The 20,232-nt window shown below is 38.3% G+C and overlaps 1 protein-coding gene across 10 annotated transcripts in view; it reads right to left on the minus strand.

Moving 5' to 3' along the window:
* Positions 1–8,835: 8,835 nt before the first annotated feature.
* The window catches only part of USP54 (ubiquitin specific peptidase 54), a 101,629-nt gene continuing 90,232 nt past the window's right edge, over positions 8,836–20,232 (minus strand). For 9 of the 10 annotated variants that reach the window (XM_040563396.1, XM_040563399.1, XM_040563400.1 and 6 more), the window contains 5 exons: positions 16,531–17,987; positions 13,868–13,986; positions 12,781–12,921; positions 11,037–11,223; positions 8,836–10,259 (listed from right to left, as the gene is read on the minus strand). In XM_040563396.1, coding sequence (XP_040419330.1) covers positions 9,601–10,259; positions 11,037–11,223; positions 12,781–12,921; positions 13,868–13,986; positions 16,531–17,987 — 2,563 coding nt within the window. In that variant the 3' untranslated portion in view covers positions 8,836–9,600. The remainder of the gene's footprint in view (positions 10,260–11,036; positions 11,224–12,780; positions 12,922–13,867; positions 13,987–16,530; positions 17,988–20,232) is intronic. The other variant, XM_040563402.1, reaches the window with a different exon arrangement.

Consider the following 20,232-nt stretch of genomic DNA (forward strand, 5'->3'; position numbering starts at 1 on the left):
CTCATTTGCTTCAACACCATCCATACCTATCAGATCAGAATATGTAGCGAGAGCATAGGATAGGAAGGGCAGTAGGTAAACACTGCTCCAATTGACTTAGAATTAGCTTAAAGTAGATCTGCTGGAACAAGGGGGGGGGGAATTAATTCAGTGTTGTTCAGTGAATTTAGAATCAAGAGAAGCTCAGTAATAAATGCAGTTTCAATGTTTGACAATGTGAAACAGAGAGACTCTCAAAGAAATTCAGTTGTCCATATAATGCTAAACACAGGGAACCTGAGACCTTGCTGGGTGTTGCCAGGAATTTACCTCTGTACCTGAAGTACAGCTGCAAAAAGAGATGCCTCTCTCAGTTACTCTTTTCTCTCATGAGGCTACAGCCAACATGCCTCTTATCCCTTGGGGTATGAAGTAAAAGGGGCTGACAGTCAGAATTCTGGTTGAGGAAAAAGCTTAGCACGGTTTTATTTTATTCTGATGGTGTGGCAGGAGGAGCTTCCAGAGTGCCCTGCAAACCGAAATGCTTCTAGTGATATCCTGGCACCTGAGGAAAAGGCTCATCCAGAAGAAAGCTTGCTGTCCCCCCACTGCCCAAATACATCAGGCTGGCTTGATGAATGGCATTACGTCTCCCTGTAAACCATATATCTTTAAAATATTAAAAATAATAATTTGAATGACTATTTTTGAGTAACAGAGAAGTTAGCTAGCACATTTACTTTGGGTTTTTATTTTTGTCAGTTTTTTGTTTTTAATATATTCCATCTTGCCTTATTGAAATACAAAGGAAGTGTCTTTTTTGTTAGGACAATGCCAAAACCTGTATTAAGTGAGAAACATAGAAGTACAGAATCATTCCCAAGCCCTTTAGCTTACCATTGAAGCTTTCATGTTGTGTTATCTCTAAATCTGCTAGAGATTCTAGAAGGGGCATTAATATTGCCCTAGCTCAACTAACATAACCTCATGGTGAGAGCAAAGCTGTTTGATTCAGTATGTCTTGTCTTCAATGCACCACATGATTTGTACTAGAACCACAAATAGCGTTATCACTGTAGGAAGTTAGGAACAATTACAAATAGAAACAGGGCTTTGCAAGTAAAAGTCAATGTGCCTTTATAAACTCAACAGTTTATCACATATCTCCCATAAATGCCAGACAAATAAAAGCATTTCCGAAAAAAACAGAATTACATTTTATTTCCCATTCCACTTTGCCACCAAGTGGCCATTCCATTCCACACATTTTAATACCTACTTAAAAAAAAAAAGCCCAATTGCTATTCTAACTGGTATACTAAATCTTTCTCTAGCCTGCATTGGACTGCTTGAACAACTGCTTTTGTTACAGAGAAAAAAAATCAGCAAGAAGCACAGGGAAAAATCAAGCCAATCCATCTTATTCTACACCATGGGAAACAGTCATTCAACAAAAAGGTGTTATGTTAAAACCTAGAATTTTCTGATACCTAAGTAGTAAAAGATACAGTAGAAAATAAGTAGTCACCTCAGACAACAAATGGTGTTTAATTTCAGACACAAGTTAGGCGTAAAAATGACTGTGAAATTCTGTAACCATCTCATGCAAGAGGTCAGATGATCAGAACAGTCCCCTCTGACTGTAACAGCCATATATCTTTAAAACTGGCACAATGCAATGTCCCAGAATCATCTAATTACCCAACGAAGACTTTTTGAAAACTCTAAGAAAGAAATTGAATCACAGGAGAGAGAGAGATATATTCCAGATCCCAAGAGAAAGATGCATAGAGCAAATCTTGCAGAGATAAACCAGGTCTGAGAAAGAAAGATGTGCTATAAGCAGGAGAATAACATGAAGAGAAAACTTAAAAACTTTTAAGAGGTTGTTCCATTTCGTTGACTCTCACTAGTGACTGTTAGAAACCGTCCTTTCTGAATTGCCAGAAATGGTATTGTGGTTCATATAAACTGTGAGACTGACTCAGAACAAGCCACATTTTAAATACATTTTGATACATTGCTGTACTGTACAAGTATTCAATGTGAAGTTTTCTCTGAAGACACCATCAGATTTCCCTGCTGTCCAAAGACAGTTTTTATGGCAAACCTTAATACCCATAACACAAACAGCATCATTCTAAAAGATGGAAAGCATAGTCTTAGGCCATTTTCTCCAGCATCATAAAATCATTATCACTGCAATACACTAGTTGCCAATGTCAGACAAGTTAATGACTTGGTTTGGGAACTGTATTTGTTTTTTTTTGGGCCTCTCCATGATGTTACGGTATGTCATCATGGACAAGGAAAACTTTTTGGCCAGCAATATAGCTGTCTGGCATCCACATAAAGAAAAAGCCACAAGGTTTCACAGTTTTTCATCTAATACTGAGAAACTGCACTGACTTAAAAAGCAAAGAATATGTTATCAGTTTACAGTAGAAATTACAAGCAACTTTACTACAGTTCTTTCCTATTGCACTCCCTACACACGTTTCCTTCATTCTCTGGTTACCTCTATGAACTGGCTGCAGAAGTAGACTACATTTTAAAAGCTAGTCAAGGCCCCTGTCATTTTTCACGTCATATCTTATCACAAATGTTAAAAAAAAGTTAAGGCAATCCAGCCTGCACCACCTGCATAGCATGACCCTAGAATTTTAGGTGACGTTTTTCTTGCTAAAGTGTATCAGCCACAACTCTAAATCTCACACCTCTGGAGTGACAGTACCTCAAACTCTTCCTTTGATTTCCCAAAACATTGCTTAACTGCTCTGCTTAAAGCATTCCTTCCCCCTCCCTTATTATCTAGTTCAAACTTTTCCTTCCTTAGCCTTAAGCTATTGCTCTTTCTCCTACCATCTGAGACTAAGCAATTCCCTCTCTTCATTTATCTTACTACCTTGATGATATTAATAGACTATGAGCCAGTCACCTCTACTCACTCTATAAATTGAGTTCACTCTGCTTTTTGCTGCCCTCCTTTGTGTTCTCTCTAGTTTTGTTTTTTTTTTTTTAAAGCCTCCACAAGCATGAGACTTAACTGACAAAGTATTAAAGGTGAGCAGGCCTACATATGGGAGAATATCATTAAAAAACACCTTGCTTTACTATATGTAAGCTATAATGTAAAATGTATTACTATATGTAACTATAATGTAAAAGTGTGAATTCCTACTTCGATAAGTCATGTTGATCCATGTACAAGATGTCCTTTAGATATAAGAGAAATCCCAAATCCCATACAGCTGCCTTCATTTTACACCTCTGCAACTTTTTAAACAAGCTACTGAAACCAAATACCATTAAACATTAATATGCATTAATAGGAATTAATTGATCCACTGGGACTGGATAGCTTAAATAAACTTGTGCCTTAAATAAAATTGTGCAAAAAATAACCCTCATAAATGGGAAAACTTGAGGGTATGACTAACAGTTAAATGAATGAAGAAAAGGATATCCCTGAATAATACCACATGATGATTAAAGCTTTTCTACTATGTATTTTGTCCCGGGAAGTTTATATACAACTATAAATTTATAAAGCCGCTGAAGATATGTGGGCTTTTTTCCCCTCAAACTATGGGAGGATTTTTTTTACATTTATTTTCTGATCTGTTCTGTCTTGGCTCTTCATATGAATTATATCATTGTGTTCAAATCAGCAGTTTATTATGAAAAATCAGTTGAGACGACACTCCTCTCCATGTTCGGATAATTAAGGTATCCTAAACACCTAACTGCTATATCAACTACATCATCGCTTCTTTTAAGTCTCTAATGGATGTTCAACAAAATCAGTTGATCAAGCTGAAATGGTTCTTTAACATCAACGTAGTCTTTTTCATCTATCTGGAGAAACTAAGTGTGAACTACCAAAACAAATCGAAAATTCAGTTACAGATTGTATCACCCAATTTGAAACAATTAATACATGGGGTCATGAACAATTGGTTATTTCTTCTTAAATATACTTAAGAATACATACCGGATTTCTAATACTTGTAGCTGACTCAATGGTATAACACTCATTTGTATTTAACTAACATATTTTGTATTTAAAAAAAAAAATCAGTCTGAACCTGTATGAGAAACTGAAAAGTTTAGTATGCTGTGTTGGTATTACAGGATTTTGAAAGCAAATAATTTTCAAATAATAAAACAACTAGCCTCACTGCAAGCAGAACCCAGAGATTTTTTGAATAGCATATAAGCTATGCTCTACAAATATTTACCAACTTGTCAGACAAGAGAGGAAGAAACAAGCATTCATTAAACTAGCTTTATGTGCAACATTTCAGCAAGTAATTCAAGGTTAGTAAGTCCAGATTAATAAATCAAAGCAAGTTAATTGCATTCAGATGTTGTTTACACTTCACACATACTGCATGTTAACATGTACATGCTCTTATATGCTTTAATCTGCTTAATGCAACCTTGTATAGTTAATCAGCAGTAGTTCTATGTCTGGAATTCCCTCAAATGAGGATCACACAGCAATTAATTAGTATGAATTTTGAGTAAAAAAATGGAATGATATGAAACTGTAGACCGTCAACAAAATCACTTTGCCAGACTAGTAAAAAAAATTAAACTAAAATTTAACAATATGAAATGATTCTCGGATTTGATAATTAAAATGCAGCTTCATTTATACTCACTTTTCTCAGGTATGTTTAATTATTTTCATTAACAACATATACACCCATAAAGCCTACGATTCATTGGTGAATCACCTGGGACTGGGCCATCCTAAAATCAAGGTAACCATCCTGCAATAAAGCTAGTTTAAGTTATTTACAAATATACTTATGAACAAGAAGATTAACAGTCTATTTAGTGTTCATTCACCCAAGCGTGAATACTAAAAAAAATTGTTTATGCCATTAAGGAAGTTTAGATTTCTTCAGCTGACCTCATCCATTTGTATATGCTTCCAAAAATATACTACAGAACATATTCTGCAGTGTTCTGAAGTGACTGCATAACTGGTCTTAGCTGCTATTTTTCCATCAAATAGCCTTTTTTTCCCCTTTATTTTGAAGGGGGCTTTGTTTTAAAGTATTAAAATTCCTTGATTGAAGAATGATGCAGATAGAAAATAATTTCAGTGGTAGTGCAGTACGATTTAATTTAAAAAAATCCATCTAATGTACTTCTCCTAAAACATTTCCTAAGCTTTAAAAACCTAATTCCATTGGTGAAAGTAATTGTAGAACTGGTATGGAAGCAGCATTACAGACATGTCTAATTAGGCTTGAAAAGGTTCTGAACTACACAGTGATAGAATGCTAGTGGCAGCAAACACAGAAGGCTAAAAGTATTACTTTTGCTTTTTGCCACCCATAGTGCTAATCAGCAAACAGCACAGTGGTAGGCAATTCCAAAACACATCTACTGCAAGTGAGGGATTTGTAAAAACATAAGCACATTTTGTCTTTGCCCCAGCTGATATAAACACTAACCTGACTATTACACTGTTTGCCCTGTGACTATTTATACATATAGCAGTGGTATGTAATATGTTTCTGCATAGTTTAATTTACAGTGGCATGAATGTTATTAAAAGTCCTATAAAGAATATCGCCTACTCTCTACATCAGTCTTCCCTTCTCAAAAGCTTCAGCAGACCAGTGCTAAGGACCCTCTCTGCCCAGGAATCCATCCACTAAACGAAAATAATGGGTCTGTCTGAATTGTCTAAGTGTTCTCCAAAAAGACAGAGATATCTCAGTGGAGAGATGTAATGCATAAAAGTTCTTGTAACTCATCTTTTTTTTTTTTGTTTTAACCTATCTATTTCTCCTTCATCTCCAATCCACCCAACCCCTCTTTTTTCCCTCCTTCTCTTCTCCCCACACCTCCACCCTGATCCCCTCCCCCAAAAGATACATAGATACTCCCTTTCATTCTTCACTTCAGTGCATAGTTTGGGTTACTCAGTCATGAAAAAAGGTGGAGTTCATTCCCACTGTGAAAAATATGTAAATGCATGAAGTGACATGAAATACAGAACATGCATGACTGCCAATTATTGGGAACACTCTCTAAAGTTCATACTTCTTTCCCCAACCATCACTGTCAGCAATGTTAAGAAACAGAAAACGTCAGTAGGACTGTTCCTTCCCTCTTCCCAAAGACCATGTGTTTTAATGTGGATGCTGCAGCCTTTGTTTAGGAAGGACCAGGCACATACCTCACGCTTCTGTAGCTCACTTCTTTAAAGCACGCTTCACTTGAATTGAATGACTGGTAAATCCCTCTAGCACATGCTCCACTTGAACAAATCAGATGTTCAGCAGATCTGAGCGTGATTTCCATAAACAGTGTGCACATACTCTGCTGCCTTCAAGAGAAAGAACTGTGCTAGGTAGCTCCTTTTCCACATACAGAAAAAACTGTATTTACACACATTTGCTGCTGCTATAACACCAAATCACTGTTTGTTTAGTTTTGCTCTTCCTCCCCACCCCACAATCCAGGTCTAAATATAAATTACAACACATTGAGAAATCAAATACCAGGATTATATTTTTTTTTTTTGGAGAATGGGAATTAACTTTAAAATGTATATTTAAGATTTTATTTTCATTTAACTTAAATTCTATCCACTAACCTACTCTGCAGCCAGTGACAGTTACTTTAGAAAGAAAACCACAGTTATGTTGCATCAAAGTTTACAAGCTTTAAGAGACTGTTCCAAAATAGCTGCTGAATTCCTAGTGGAAGCTTCCTCCTCACCCTTCTTATGGGCAACAGTGATTTTTAATGAGCTATTTAACTAATATATAATTGATTTCCTAGGGTTCAAATAGCCAATAAATATCACTGAGGAAAGTGAAAAGCTACCAGTTAGTCAAATTGCAATTAACTTACTAGTGTCCCTAGGACTTGCAGGCATGAGCTACAGATGAAGTGATGTTATTTGTTCAGGTTCATGTTTTCTCTCAGGTTAAATGTATTGCTGAATCTACTTCAGTTTGTTTCTATTCTGATATATTAGCATACCACTCGATATGGAAATATTTCAGAGGTTATGTTCCAGTTTGTCCATTTCAGGCCTCTAGTTCAATTAATTTCATAGTAAGCAATTAATATACACAGGAGGTTTACAAATCAATTTTGAAACCTGGTAGCTAGAACTACGATGACAGTAAAAAAAATAAACAATTCCCTTTTAAAGAAAAAACAGATAACACCAGTAGTAGTATGATTAAAATGAGTTGCCTCACCTCAGGATTATTCTGCACAGCTTTCTGGAAGTGTACTTCCTCCTTCCCAGTAGCTAGGATTGTAATATTATAATAAAAAAAGCATATACATTTTCTTTACTTGCGAATGTTTCATTCTACATTTTGCTTCTTTAAGATGTGATTTTGTGATTTGTTTCAGTGGACTTCTGTTTTAGGTAATTATTGAGTTCAAAGCTACGTAAGCCTCACTTTGTGACCTGATTTTTTTTTTTTTTTTTAAAAAAAGGTATTAACACGCAAAATGTCAAATACCTACCTATGTCCTCATTTGGATCCTGGGGCTACTGTAATTTTGACTATGAAAGGTTAATAAATAAAGCTAAAAACAAACAGGGACTGCTGTCTAGATTCCTTTTACACAAATTGTATCACTCTAACAACAAGCAAGCAGCAGTTCCAATTGGAACGTTTCTGTCAGTTGTGTGCGATGCAACCATCCACCTCTGCACTGGAGTTACTTCCTATAAGCAGACTTGTACCTTCTACAGCTAGAAACTTTGCAGTTCATTATCATGTGTCCACGTCGAGCCAAAGAGACGAACAGTTCCATCTGCTTGGAAACAAACCTTAATCTAACAGCTGTTTCAGTAAAATAATACTCCATTTGTTTAAAGAATTAGTAAAAAGAACAGTAGCAGTATCAAAAGTTTCATGATATTAAACTAGCTAAAACGTTTTGTGAAAAAGTCAAAATTAGTTGGTTGTTTTTTTTTTTTTTTTTTTTTTTAAGGAATAATGGGATGTAAGAACAGTTTGTGTCCTGCCCCCAAGCTAGTGGGGAGCAGTTATGTAAAGAGAAATGCACCACATAACCCCAAATGTAACACACAATTGAACACTATGTACTCAGATGAAATTGTAACCATAACGGACATCACAGGTATTATTTAGAAATGAGAAACTGAGAAGTGACATTCAGTAAAATGAATGAAACTCAACCTCAGACTAAACAGCAAGGACATGAAATTCCATCAAGTATCAAGGTGCAAATCATGAAATTAACTGGAAAAGATTAAAAGACTCACCTAGAACATCACTGAGAACAGATGAGCAAAACCATGCACTAGAGGGCAGTCTAGACCTTGCACTGGCTGACTGGGATAGGACACAGTCTGCAGTCCCAGTTTTTATGTAAGTATGTAACAGTACAAGTTTTAATCACTTGTAACCACCACAGCTGAAAGCATTTGCAAGAGTATGACTTCAACTCTTACTACAATGAGATTTCTCACTACACCAATAATTTCTAATGACCCTTCTGTACAAGATTAAGAATCCTATGTGCATTCATTTTGCACAGATTCTATACTGTCATCACCCCCACACTCCTCCCAAGAAGTCTCAAAACACATTTCAAAGGACAGTTAATTACTGCCTGTTATGAGTGGAAAGTTAAGCACAGTAGCGTGAAACATAAAATTCAGAACAAAATTACATCTTCATGACGTCCTTTAATCTAGCTAAGCACTGATTACATACATTTTGTAAATGAAGTATAATAAACAACTCAGTGTGTAAGAAAATCAATCGGCAATTTCAGGCCAACTGATCAGTAAAGGCAAATAGCAAAGAAAGCTCATAGACAGGTGAATAGAACTATTTTCATAGATTTATTTGAAAAATACTTACAAAAGCAAGTATGTTTGACACTAAAATAGTTAAAACTTATTCTGTGTTTACAATGGTGTAATTAAGCATTAACAGTCTTTTCCGTTTGAAGCATTGTTAGTTTGCCTTAAGGAAGTGGGGAAAAATCTGGTATACCAATGAACAATGTTTCCCTACCACTCCCTCAGCAGCAACTATAGCTGTGATCTCTGCCTGAGATCTCAGCACACTGAAAATTGGGTTTGGTTTGCTAACTGCCAACCTACCAAGTATAGATTTACTAGAACCTGGAAGGTTGGTTAGTTTTTGTTTCTTATCCACTATGAAGGAACAAGGTGAGGAAGGAGAGGAAAACAAAAGGATTAGCTTTGTACACAAAGAATTTACCAAAGCTACATTTCATGAAAAAGTCCTTAAAAATGTCTTCTCATTGATGGCCATCTTCCTTCAAAACATGCACATACTTCTGAACTTACCCGTAAACCAGTGCCCCTGACATTTACCATTCCTACAGCACTTTTTGCTAGGAGAGGCCAGGACTATAATACCTAAGATTCCCCATCCAGACAGCAGTTCAGTAGTGTCAGAACAGAAATACAGTGCAATTAGTTTCCACATATTGTATAGCTACATTTTAAGACAAAACTGGCAGATACTGATTGAAAGAGTTTGCTGTCTCCACATAATCCACACTATAGCAACAGCTATAGACTGTTCAGAGTGACTTATCAGGGTGCACAGAGTAGATAGGACCTCACCAGCCATTATTGTGCATGGTGCCAGTAGCTGTTGCTGCTCGAGCCAGCATATTTCTGTGCATCTCCGAAGCAGAAGAAAAAGTCCCATCTTTCACGTGCACTGGCAGCATTTGTCTTCTGCCCGGCTGAGGGATGTAGCTGTTTTGTCGCCAGTCTTCATCTGGGGGCATATCAACTCTCCTCGGACCTGGGGCCTTAACACAGGAAGGGGGCACAGGACAGCCTTGAGGGGCACTGGGGTCCCATAAAGGCTCATGTGGCATTCTTAAAGTGCTGTAGTCTGTGCTGGCTGGCAGCCTGCAACCGATGGCATAAGACTCATGCATTTGATGTTGTGAAGGCTGCTGGAAGAAGCCTTCCTGTAAACTCTTGCCTGGCTGGCCAGCATGTTTCCCCCAGAGCATCGTTCGTTTATCTGGTAACGTGCCTGTTTGTCTGGCGGGGTAGCTCACGTTCAGCCAACGGCCAGAGACATTTGATGCTCCACCTCCTAAAGGCAAATTAACAAGAGGCTTTTGCCCCTGGGAGAGGGTGCCTCTGGGTGCACAAGGGAGACTCCCATAGCTCAGTGCCACACCTGGGTAGTCTTCACCTTGGAAAGCTTCACCCCTGTCAGGCACAACCAAAAGTTTCTGGATGATGTTCTTCTGATCTCCTGGGGAAAGATAATAAAAACAAACACAACACACAAAGGTTGCTCAGTTACATTTTGTGTATTGTTGCTTCCTCACAGAACTTTCAGCTGTGGCCAACATGCAGCAGCAAAAGATAAGCTAAACCACTAATACATCCAGTTACTGGTTGACATGGAATTCTGAATAAAAGCTAATTGCACCCTTTCTAAGTATTCACTTTCCTTTCTGCATTTCCTGCTTATTTTACTTCAGTTAGCGTCAGACACTTCACAAGGCAAAAGATTTCTTTAATAGCCATCTCTCATGTCACCAAGGAGAAGCCCATCAAAGTATTTCAATGCTGGTAGATTAAATTGGTTCTGATGACTTTCACAAGGAAATTAATTCATATGGAAAAAAATGCAGGAGTTAGTTATTTCTATTAGCACAACTACATGTGTAATTTGCTGGAACTAGCGGCTTGTGGAAGTACTCTAATACATGACAGAAAAGTGGTGGGGTTTACTGCTATTTTAGTGCTAAAGAAAATACCTCACAAAAACATGAATATGATTTCATATTAAAAAGTAACTATAACATTTCCATGAAGATAATTCACTTTTGTTATGTTCAGTGATTCTGTGCTAAGTGGACAATGCCAAAGGGCAGAGAAGGAGAAAAAGAATGTGTTTCATCCTTCCAAATTTCTGGAGGAATTCAGGCTGATGGTGAAATATCATTATGAAAGACAAGACCTGCATAGTCATATTTCAGCAACATTTCTCATCATGAAGGAGGATGAAAAGTCCTGTGATTACCTGACGGTTTACGTGCCTTGCCCACCATGCTGGGCATCAGTACATCATGGGGTAGGTGCTGCACCTGGTTTGGGGTGTGCTGGGGATCAAAGGGAAACACAGGAGGATCGTGGGGGAAAGGAAGGGAAGTGGAGCTGGAAGAATGGTGGCTGGTTTCCATTGGCATTTTCCTCATATTTGGTGCTTCCTTTTATCAAATGAGAAAGGAGAAGAAAAAACAAAATGATGAGTAAACACAGAGTTGGGTTGAATCAAGCAACAATGGTGCTGATCCAAGGAAAGGGATGAATTACTGGGAAAAAGATGACATGCATTTGTATGTGAAAAAGAAATACAAATAAAAACTGCATCAATCCAGTAAGGCTTTTACTGCAGTGGTGAGCTATTTAAGAGGATTGTTCGACTTGAATATACCTGGAGAAATACATCAAAGAAACTTGGTATATACCAAGATTGAAATATACCAAGGAGAAAAAGAACACACAAATTTATCATGAAGGTTTGGTTCACAAATTGAAACCACAGATCAACAGAAGGTCAGAGTTGGAAATGCCATACTACACAAGCCATGAAATCAAATAGGGGTATTTCTGATCCTTATTTTCTAGCAGGCTTTACTGAGAGCTCTGATTGAAGACTGAAGAGATTTACCTGGTGCAGTTGAAGGATTTACCAGTACTGTACCAGTACACTCTGTTAGAAGCTACTCACCCCAAAGCAGTGCTGGCTAAATAGGATGCATACCCTCTCCCCCATCATTGCATAACTGAACATGATAACAAACCATCACTGACTTGAGCCCAGTGATTAACCTGAACAGTGGTGACAGACAGCCATCCTATTGGTTGCTTCTGTTGTGGGGACAAAAATCTTCAGCAGAGGGAGGGGTGGACAACTAGAGGTTTTTGACTGCTTCTGCCAGCACCTCCAGGTATGCATTAAAGACCTCAGTAAAGTATGCTGAGGAGCAAACATTCAGAAGTTTACATACATATTCTTAACTTACTGTACACAGCAGAAAGTTACAATCACATCAGCCAGTCTACACAACTGATTTCACAACTAAGACTTCTACACTTATTTTGCAGTTGGTTTGCAATAAAAATTTAAGTGTATTTAACAAAAAATAGATCCAAGCTAAACCTTCACATTATAGCTGGTTATGCTACTTTATACTGGTTTATACTACTTCAACAGAGATAAAGGAGGAGAAAAAAACAACCCTACCTATTCTTAGTTACTTCCTGTATGTAACCGGCTGCATGTTACGTACCAATTCTAGAATCATCTAGCCTTTACGCTTACCTTTTCTTGCTAAAAATGCCACTTGCTGAATATGCACACAGGAGAGCAAAAACTTTCATATGGCTAGTGCAATCTTTTTTTTTTTTTTTTTTTTTTAAGATCAAAGCTGTATTAGAAGTGTTATTGAAAAATAATTAAGTCAAATGAAAAGATTATACTGGATGCCCTTTTATACGGGGCAAGGAATATTAGCTCACATGGTTACCAGCCACAGCAGGTATTACTCTGCAATGACTCCTGAAGAAAATGCCTTTGTTATTTAAATAAAAGCTCATTCTTCTACTAGAAGGAGAACAAAATTCACAAAGACAAACTCTCATCTTGGCTTATTGTTCAAGTTGCCTGCCATCTTGTTCATTAGCTACTAAATGTGGACAGAAAACAGCAACTCTACATGCAGATAATGGCTCTTTGGAAAGCTACACATCATTCTACTTACAAAACTGTGAGAAGAGACCAAGGTCTCTTCTCTGTTCGAGACAACTGTCCCACTGAGACTGCGAGCAATGCGACGAAAATTCTCTGCACTGTACATTTCCTCCTCTTCTGGTTCCCTGCTATGTTCTCTGGTATACGTGACCTGCAGACAATATCACACAGTTCAGAAAAGGCTTTCTGTTAACATCAATTTTGTATAATAACTACAGGGAATTGATCAATATACATCTAACAGACTGCTTATACTTTAATGAAATTCCATGACCTTTCCTCTTTTGAAATCCTTCATTCAAGTCTTGAGAACTTAAAGCAAATGGGTCTTTCTGTATCTGATTATCAAAAATATTATCCCTTATAGCCATTTCTTTCTATAGCAAAATACAATAAAGTACTACAGTCTTCTCATAACTAAAAAACACCAGGATTATTTGATGAGTGCTGGAAGCTTACTGATCTTATGTTAGCAAGGAAAATGATTATTTTCTTTTTCTTTTCACTTGTTCTATATAAGCAAGACCATTTAATGAGTATGGAAGTATTATAGAAAGTATGATTTCCCCACAAAATACTTGTATGAATACACATTCATGTACAGACACTGATATGCAACTGCCAGTTATTTAAACAGGTTCTCCTCAGAAAAAAGAAAAAAGCATCTTCTTCCCCTCTGAGGTGACCATCTACCAACTGCAGCAAATATAACATTAAACCCTTGTCTTTCAAAAAGATGCAATGACACAGTCAAAACTGGGAAAAAAAATCTGTGCCCCTGTAAGTGGTAATATCCAGAAGCAGTTATCCTAAGTTGGAACACAAAGCCAAAATGTTCAAGTTTTCAGGGGGTATGTGATCTCAGAGTCAGAATTTGGATAACATGATTGCATGCAAGCTCCACATAGCATGAATTGCTCATGTTTTCACTAATTAATTCTGAGCTAGACTGAACTTAAAATTCTCTAATATTAGTATCAATGATTCCACTACCTTTCTTTTTAAAAATATATTCCACTTCTCCCAACTGTAACTTTTTTCACTCGCACAAAGTGCTTCCTTCCCTTCCCTAAGCACATCTTAGTAAACGTCATCACCTTGGAGACAGAAGAGACAGTGGATCCATACAGATTGCGCTCGACCTCTGCTGTTGGGGTTTTCGAGAGACCCATGCCAGCTGTAGTATGCAGCTTCCTCACATTCAGGTTTGCAGAGACTGGGAAAGAAAATGGTATGGTTAATCTCGGGGCTTAATTGTACATTATGTCACATTTCTGTCTATCTTGGCAGAAGATAGGCTAAATACACAGAATGAGAAGTAATCACAAATTCCTGGAAGATCAATACATAAGCTAACTCCCAACAGTGTCAAAGGGAGAGTCCAAGACACTCACTCCTGTTTCACTTGCCCCTTTACAGGGTTTCTAGGGAACAGGGAATTGAACTATTTAACAGAGTTAAGATTTAACGATTTAGCTGCACACCAGTACTTGGCTGATACAGAGGCAAGATGGTTTAGGGGGGCTAAAGAAGTTCCAGGTAATATGAGAAAACACTTCTTTACTGTGAGGGTGACAGAGTACTGGAACAGGTTGCCCGAAGAGGCTGGGGAGTCTCCTTCTCTGGACATATTCAAAACCTGCCTGGATGCCATCCTGCGCAATGTGCTCTAGGTGATCCTGCTTGGCAGGAGGGTCGGACTAAATGATCTCCAGAGAGATCTCTTCCCACCTCAACCTTTCTGTGGTTCTGTCAATGGACAGAAAATCAGCCACCAAGCCAGTCACTTGAAGTTACTTGGGATAAACAAGACCCATCACCTTTAAGATCCCCACATGTCCATCTACTTGTGGCCACCCAATGCTACAGTTCGCCAGCCATTCATTCTTCTGGCTAAGCAGCTGAAAGTGCTATTTTTAACAAAGATCACCACAGTTACTTTATTTTAGTGTGCCGCCACCCACATATAATCCTAAAATTTCTCAAGAAATATGCAGGTAGATCAATGGCCTAATAAAAATGGTCACAGGGAATCTATCTATGAAGGAAGAAAATTGAGGTGGCTGGTAACAACACCCCTTCTGCATTGGGGAGACACTTGGAGGATTGGGTCTTAGGGCTTTTACTCTCTATTATAAAGCTCCAGTAAAGCTTCAGTGGCATTTTCACCATGAATTTGGATGCAGAAGTCTGACAAAAACAGTTGATAAGGTACAGAAAGCTTAAACTGTATTTCCAAATGAAGAAGTAATCCAAGTTAAGAGAGAGCGAGCTGTGCTAGATCTACTCAGGTGATTTTCACCTAGTTCATTACATAGATATTTTGTTTTTAAACAGAGTTTGCAGAGCTTAGGAAGAAGCATTTGAAAGTCACAGCAAATAAGAAGCAAAGATCTCAAACACAAACTTTAAAAAGATATCTGTATCTCATCCCTCACGATGCGGTGGGAAAACAGGCAAGAAAAGTGTTAGCATAAGAAATAGGGCATGACAGAACTCTGGGGCTCCGGTTAACATTAAAGCAAGCGGGCTCTATCCTGCTAGGTTTCCATAAAGAAGTTCCCAAATGAGTGTGCTAAAAAGGAACACATAAGACCTTCTGATCCAAGCCCATGCAAGAGAGTATCTGTGAGGGGAGACCTTGCCTAATTCTGGAAAAAAAAAAAAAAGGAAATGGCTTATTTAGGATCAGGTCTGCCAGGAAAGCATAAGATGAGAATTTCATGGAATATTTGAGCTGTTGTATAAAAACCTGTTCAAGAGCTTACTAGGGTATTCACTCTGGTCACAGCCTGGCTTGATTTACAAGGAAAAACAGAGGTTCCTACCCCCCACAGTTGCAGGGCATGGGGAAACCTATCTTGTGTATATATTGCTATGTATTTTATTTATACACACATGCACATACTTTGGTATCCATCAAGTTTTTGGACTGCTTTGCATTTGATCAGAAAATTCGTAGCTCTAATACAAAGACATGGATCAAAAAGAAGTTTGTTTCATTTGTGCTAGGCAGAGAATCAATGTTGTCCTATCCCAGCAGGAGATTAGAACAGCTTAAGTGGAAGTGGGCTGCTATCATCGCACTCAAACAGGTATCTCCAACAATGTCAGAGCTGTTCTCACCAACAGCACCAGAATCTCTTAGTTTACTTTTGGTACCAACTAATCTACAAGTTCTCAGGGATCTTAGCACAGACCACGTACCCTCAGTGCCACTTTCACAAGTACTTTTCCAGAACTTAATGTGTATGTTCCTTAGCCAAAAAAAAAAGTTCAACTCTCACAGACCTAGTAACACTTTTAAAAGTTATTCCCCTCAACCACGTGCATACTAAACTCTCAAATACAATACAATTACAGTTAAAATTCACAAGTTTGGAGAACATTCATTCCAGGCATAGGAACAGTTTAATGAGTTGCAGAGGTGATGCAGAACTTTCAAACAGCAAAATTGAGTAGCCTGACCTAAACAGCTGTCTCCCTACTTGAAAAAAGGATCAATTATTTCCAGATAACAAGATATTAACAGATATTGCTGTTTGCCAAGCTCAACAGCTACTGCAGCCTCCCCAGACAGTACGATCACAGTGCTTCTCTACCTCTATGGTTAGAATGGTTTCAGAATCCTCAATCTGAATCTTTCTGCATCTTTGCACAAATTCATGCCCATTTAATTAAACTGACTGGAAAATACACCTTCACCTATAATGAAATACATAGGCAGGTCAACCAAGAAAAACAACTGCAGTATTCTTACCTGATTGGTCAAATGGATACCTAGCACTGTCCTGTCTTCCCAAGAAAGGCCTAGTGGCCTGAGATGCCTGCAGACTAGTCTGATAGAGGGATTCCAGTTCTGAGAGCTCCTGTTCTGTGTCTTGATTCCACTGTGGATGCAGATGTACTGGGATCCTGCTCAAGTCATCTCCAACTGCTCTCTGATCAGAAAGGGATGGACTTCTCCCAGGTACAGGAAGCCATTCAGTATTCTTATTATCCTTCTGAGAACTGTAATACCTAGTAACATTATCCACCCAATGGTCCACAGGCATAGAGGCAACCATGCTACTAGTAGCTCCATCATCCACCTGTTTCATTCCTCCATCATGACAGTGCCTTTCCAGGTAGGATGCAGGGTCTGCTATATTCTGTCCACCTCTTCTACACAGCTCTTCACTGTGAGCACAAACACTCTTAGAAGCAACATGCTGGGCACTAAAACCCTCCAAAGAAACTACCCCATCCCTAATATCCATAGTTGAATATAATTTTTCAGAAGACTGGTTTTTGTTCTCTTGGTTTTGATGGATTAGCTGTCTGTAACCAGAGGGTGAAGGATTGATGAAAGATTTTTGTATTAACTTTGGAGACTTCTTATCCTGACATACTGCAGCAATCCAGCCTTTTTCATGAGTACCTTTTCTCTGGGAGACTGCATGCATTCTCTGAAACTGCTCTGCCAAGGAGCGAACATGTCCCTTTGTACTAAAACCCTCAGATGTGCAACTTCCTGCTGTGCCATGTTCATCCTGTGAGGGTAATAAAATCTCATGGCTGTATGCTCTGGAGTACTTATTTGTTTTCTGCAAAGGATCCAGGGAGCATTGCTGTGAAGGGGATGAAGTTGCAGGGGTCATTGCATGATAGCCCCCTAAATGATCAATTCTGGGTCGTACTGGAGAGCTTGCAAGTTTGGAACAAGGACTGCGCTGGTTGTCCTTTTCAGGAGATGCTGCTTGTGGTGGATGTGGACAGTGCAACAGTGTAGGCAAAGATCCAGAGTTTACTGTGTTAGCCTTGGATTTGTACTGAGGTGTGAGAATGGGTGTTATGCTATGAACCTCTTCTAACTTTCTGCTACTGCAGCATTCCCTATAGTCTTTTGGCCCTGCGGCTGTAGCGTCAATAAGTTCCACGCTATAGTGGGTATCATTCTCAGTTCTTGCAGGGCTCTCTGCCAACCCTTGCCTATAGGGAAAAGAGGGAACTTGGTCATGAAAATCAGCAGAAGCAGACTGGAAGTTTGGAGAGATCCTGTTGGATGGACTGCTTTCAGTAGGGGACAGGGAGGAAGACTCTGGATATAATGATGAGTGCAATTCATGGCAGGAAGCAGGTGGGTGGAAAAAAGAACTGGACCCAAATTCCACTTCTTTGTTGGGTTCCAGTGGTACCTCCTGGCTCAGCAGTACTTGGAGCGGGCCAGTCTGTTCACTAAAACACACAGAAGGGTAAATGATTAGCAGTAGTCATTGCTTACATTTATCCCTAGGGTGCAGAACTTACCCTATGCTACATACTCCTCAAAACACACTTTCTTTTTGCTAACTGAATTCTGATGAAGACTTTGTATTAAAATTCAGTAGATACATACATGCTAGTCCTTCGCTTCTAAGTCTGATTTCCTACTATAATTGAACTGCTGAATCCATTTCATATTTTGAATATTACTTTACTACAGTTATGTTTTATAGAAACTTTCACAGTATTCTTGTACAGCACCCTAGGTACTTTAACCAGCAGACAGTGTGTGAGAAGGAACAATTTTAAGAATAGTAAAAATAGCACTGACATAAAATAAAAATTGTTTCCAACGTTAACATCTTAGATTTTTTTGGTAAATACTTTGGACAAGTTCATGATCTGAATATGAACTGGTATTTCCATAACATCCTCTCTCTCTAGGTAACTTCACGTAAAATAACTTGATAAATGGAAGGAACAGGTTGAAATCTCACTCATGTTATCACTGTATTCTCAGCTTTGAGATATTTATCCAACAAGTTAAATAAAGTTCATGTTAAATATATAACCATTATTTTGCAATAAATTTGTATTCTATGTATATTTCTAAATAATAATTTGTATTCGTATATTCCAATATAAGACAGTTACATCCTTAAGTCATACACGTCCTTGGCATTTTTCTGCATTTAGTTCAGCATTTTAATATGCAGACCTAAAAAGCAGTTCCAAGTTCACGTCCCTGTGAGGAGACAACAGGCTACAAACAGATCCAACAGAGAACTTGAGGGAACTGTAACATCATTGCTTTGTTTCCTCCTTGAGATGTACAGAATGGAAGTTAACATTATGAGGACCTAGTTGATGTGTGTAGCAGAATGACCTTGTATATGACTAATGGCAAGGTTTGCACTGTCTACAACTTTTTTTTTTTTTTTAAATCAAAGTAAGAGTTCAAAACTCTGGCTATGAGTAGATTCTTTTCACTGGCTGCAATATTAATATTTGGTTCAATACAACTTTTGTAAAAGTAATGTTCTTTTCACAAAGCAGCAGTGAGCAAGCACAACATGAACAAAATTAGTTTAAAAAGTTCTGCTTTTTCATTTTCTTAAAATCTGCCAAAATGCATAACTGGGGCTCTGCACTTTTCCTATAAAGGAGAATACAAGGGACCCCGATTGACAAAATGATCAGCCCTCATTACGTACAATCCAGCTAGTGCAGGAAAAGAACATTATGAGCTCTAGCTTGTCTGGTGTGTAAATTAATTGAGTTTTAGTATATAGCTGTATGTGGCATTTTAAAAAAAAGGAAAAAGGATTCTCATCTGAGATTTCATCTAAGTTTCAGATAATACAGCACATAAGAAAGGAGAAAGGAAAGGAAAGTAACAGTTCAAGAAACATCCTAGAAATTGGACAGGGATGGTCTAGTGCTAGGAGGGAATGGCATGGGAAGAAAGACGGGTTAAACTGCATGCTAAAGAGGGTAAGAAGGATCAGTTATAGCACAGAGTTAATTATGCTAGAGTTGAATCCATATGGAAGAAAAAAATCATGAAGAGATGTTGAAGAGCCTGCTAGATCAGGCTACAGGAAACTGGGAAGCACAGAAGGAAAATGAAGAATGACAGAGCATCAGGGAGAGTACGTCAAGGTGACAGGATCAGGATCTAGATCCAAGAGCTGTACCACAGCACCGCTAGAGAAGTGGACTAGAAAGAAGAGACCAGTGTACTTGATGCTTTTCAGACTACAGTGCACTAAAACATGTTGGTTGTTGTTCCTAATATAAAAGCAGCTATAGCAAGACTTTTATGATAGTACAGTCTTTTACTGACTGAGTCCTCAAAGTGCTCCTGATAGTAGAGTTGCACGTTATATCCTAAGACCCCCCTCTGGCTAGGTTATCATCTAACGTATTCTTTCTCTCTGTACACAAAACATTAATGCTACAAGGCACTGACTGCTACAATTCTCTGTCACAGCCCACATTTTGAACACATGCACAGTGAACTATTCTAAAAAGATTGGGGAGGGGGAGAAAAAAAGGTAGCTGACCCTCTTAAAATATGATTTAACCTAAAGAAGAAAGTAATGAGGAGCATCACTGTAGAATTTGCACTATCCAGGGGAATATATATAGCTGGCTACTTATTTTCAGACTGTACTGCTCAGACGCAGCTCAGATCTGGGTCTAGGTGATATACTTG

This window comes from Cygnus olor, chromosome 7 (assembly GCF_009769625.2).
Source record: "Cygnus olor isolate bCygOlo1 chromosome 7, bCygOlo1.pri.v2, whole genome shotgun sequence".
In the NCBI taxonomy this organism is placed as follows: domain Eukaryota; kingdom Metazoa; phylum Chordata; class Aves; order Anseriformes; family Anatidae; genus Cygnus; species Cygnus olor.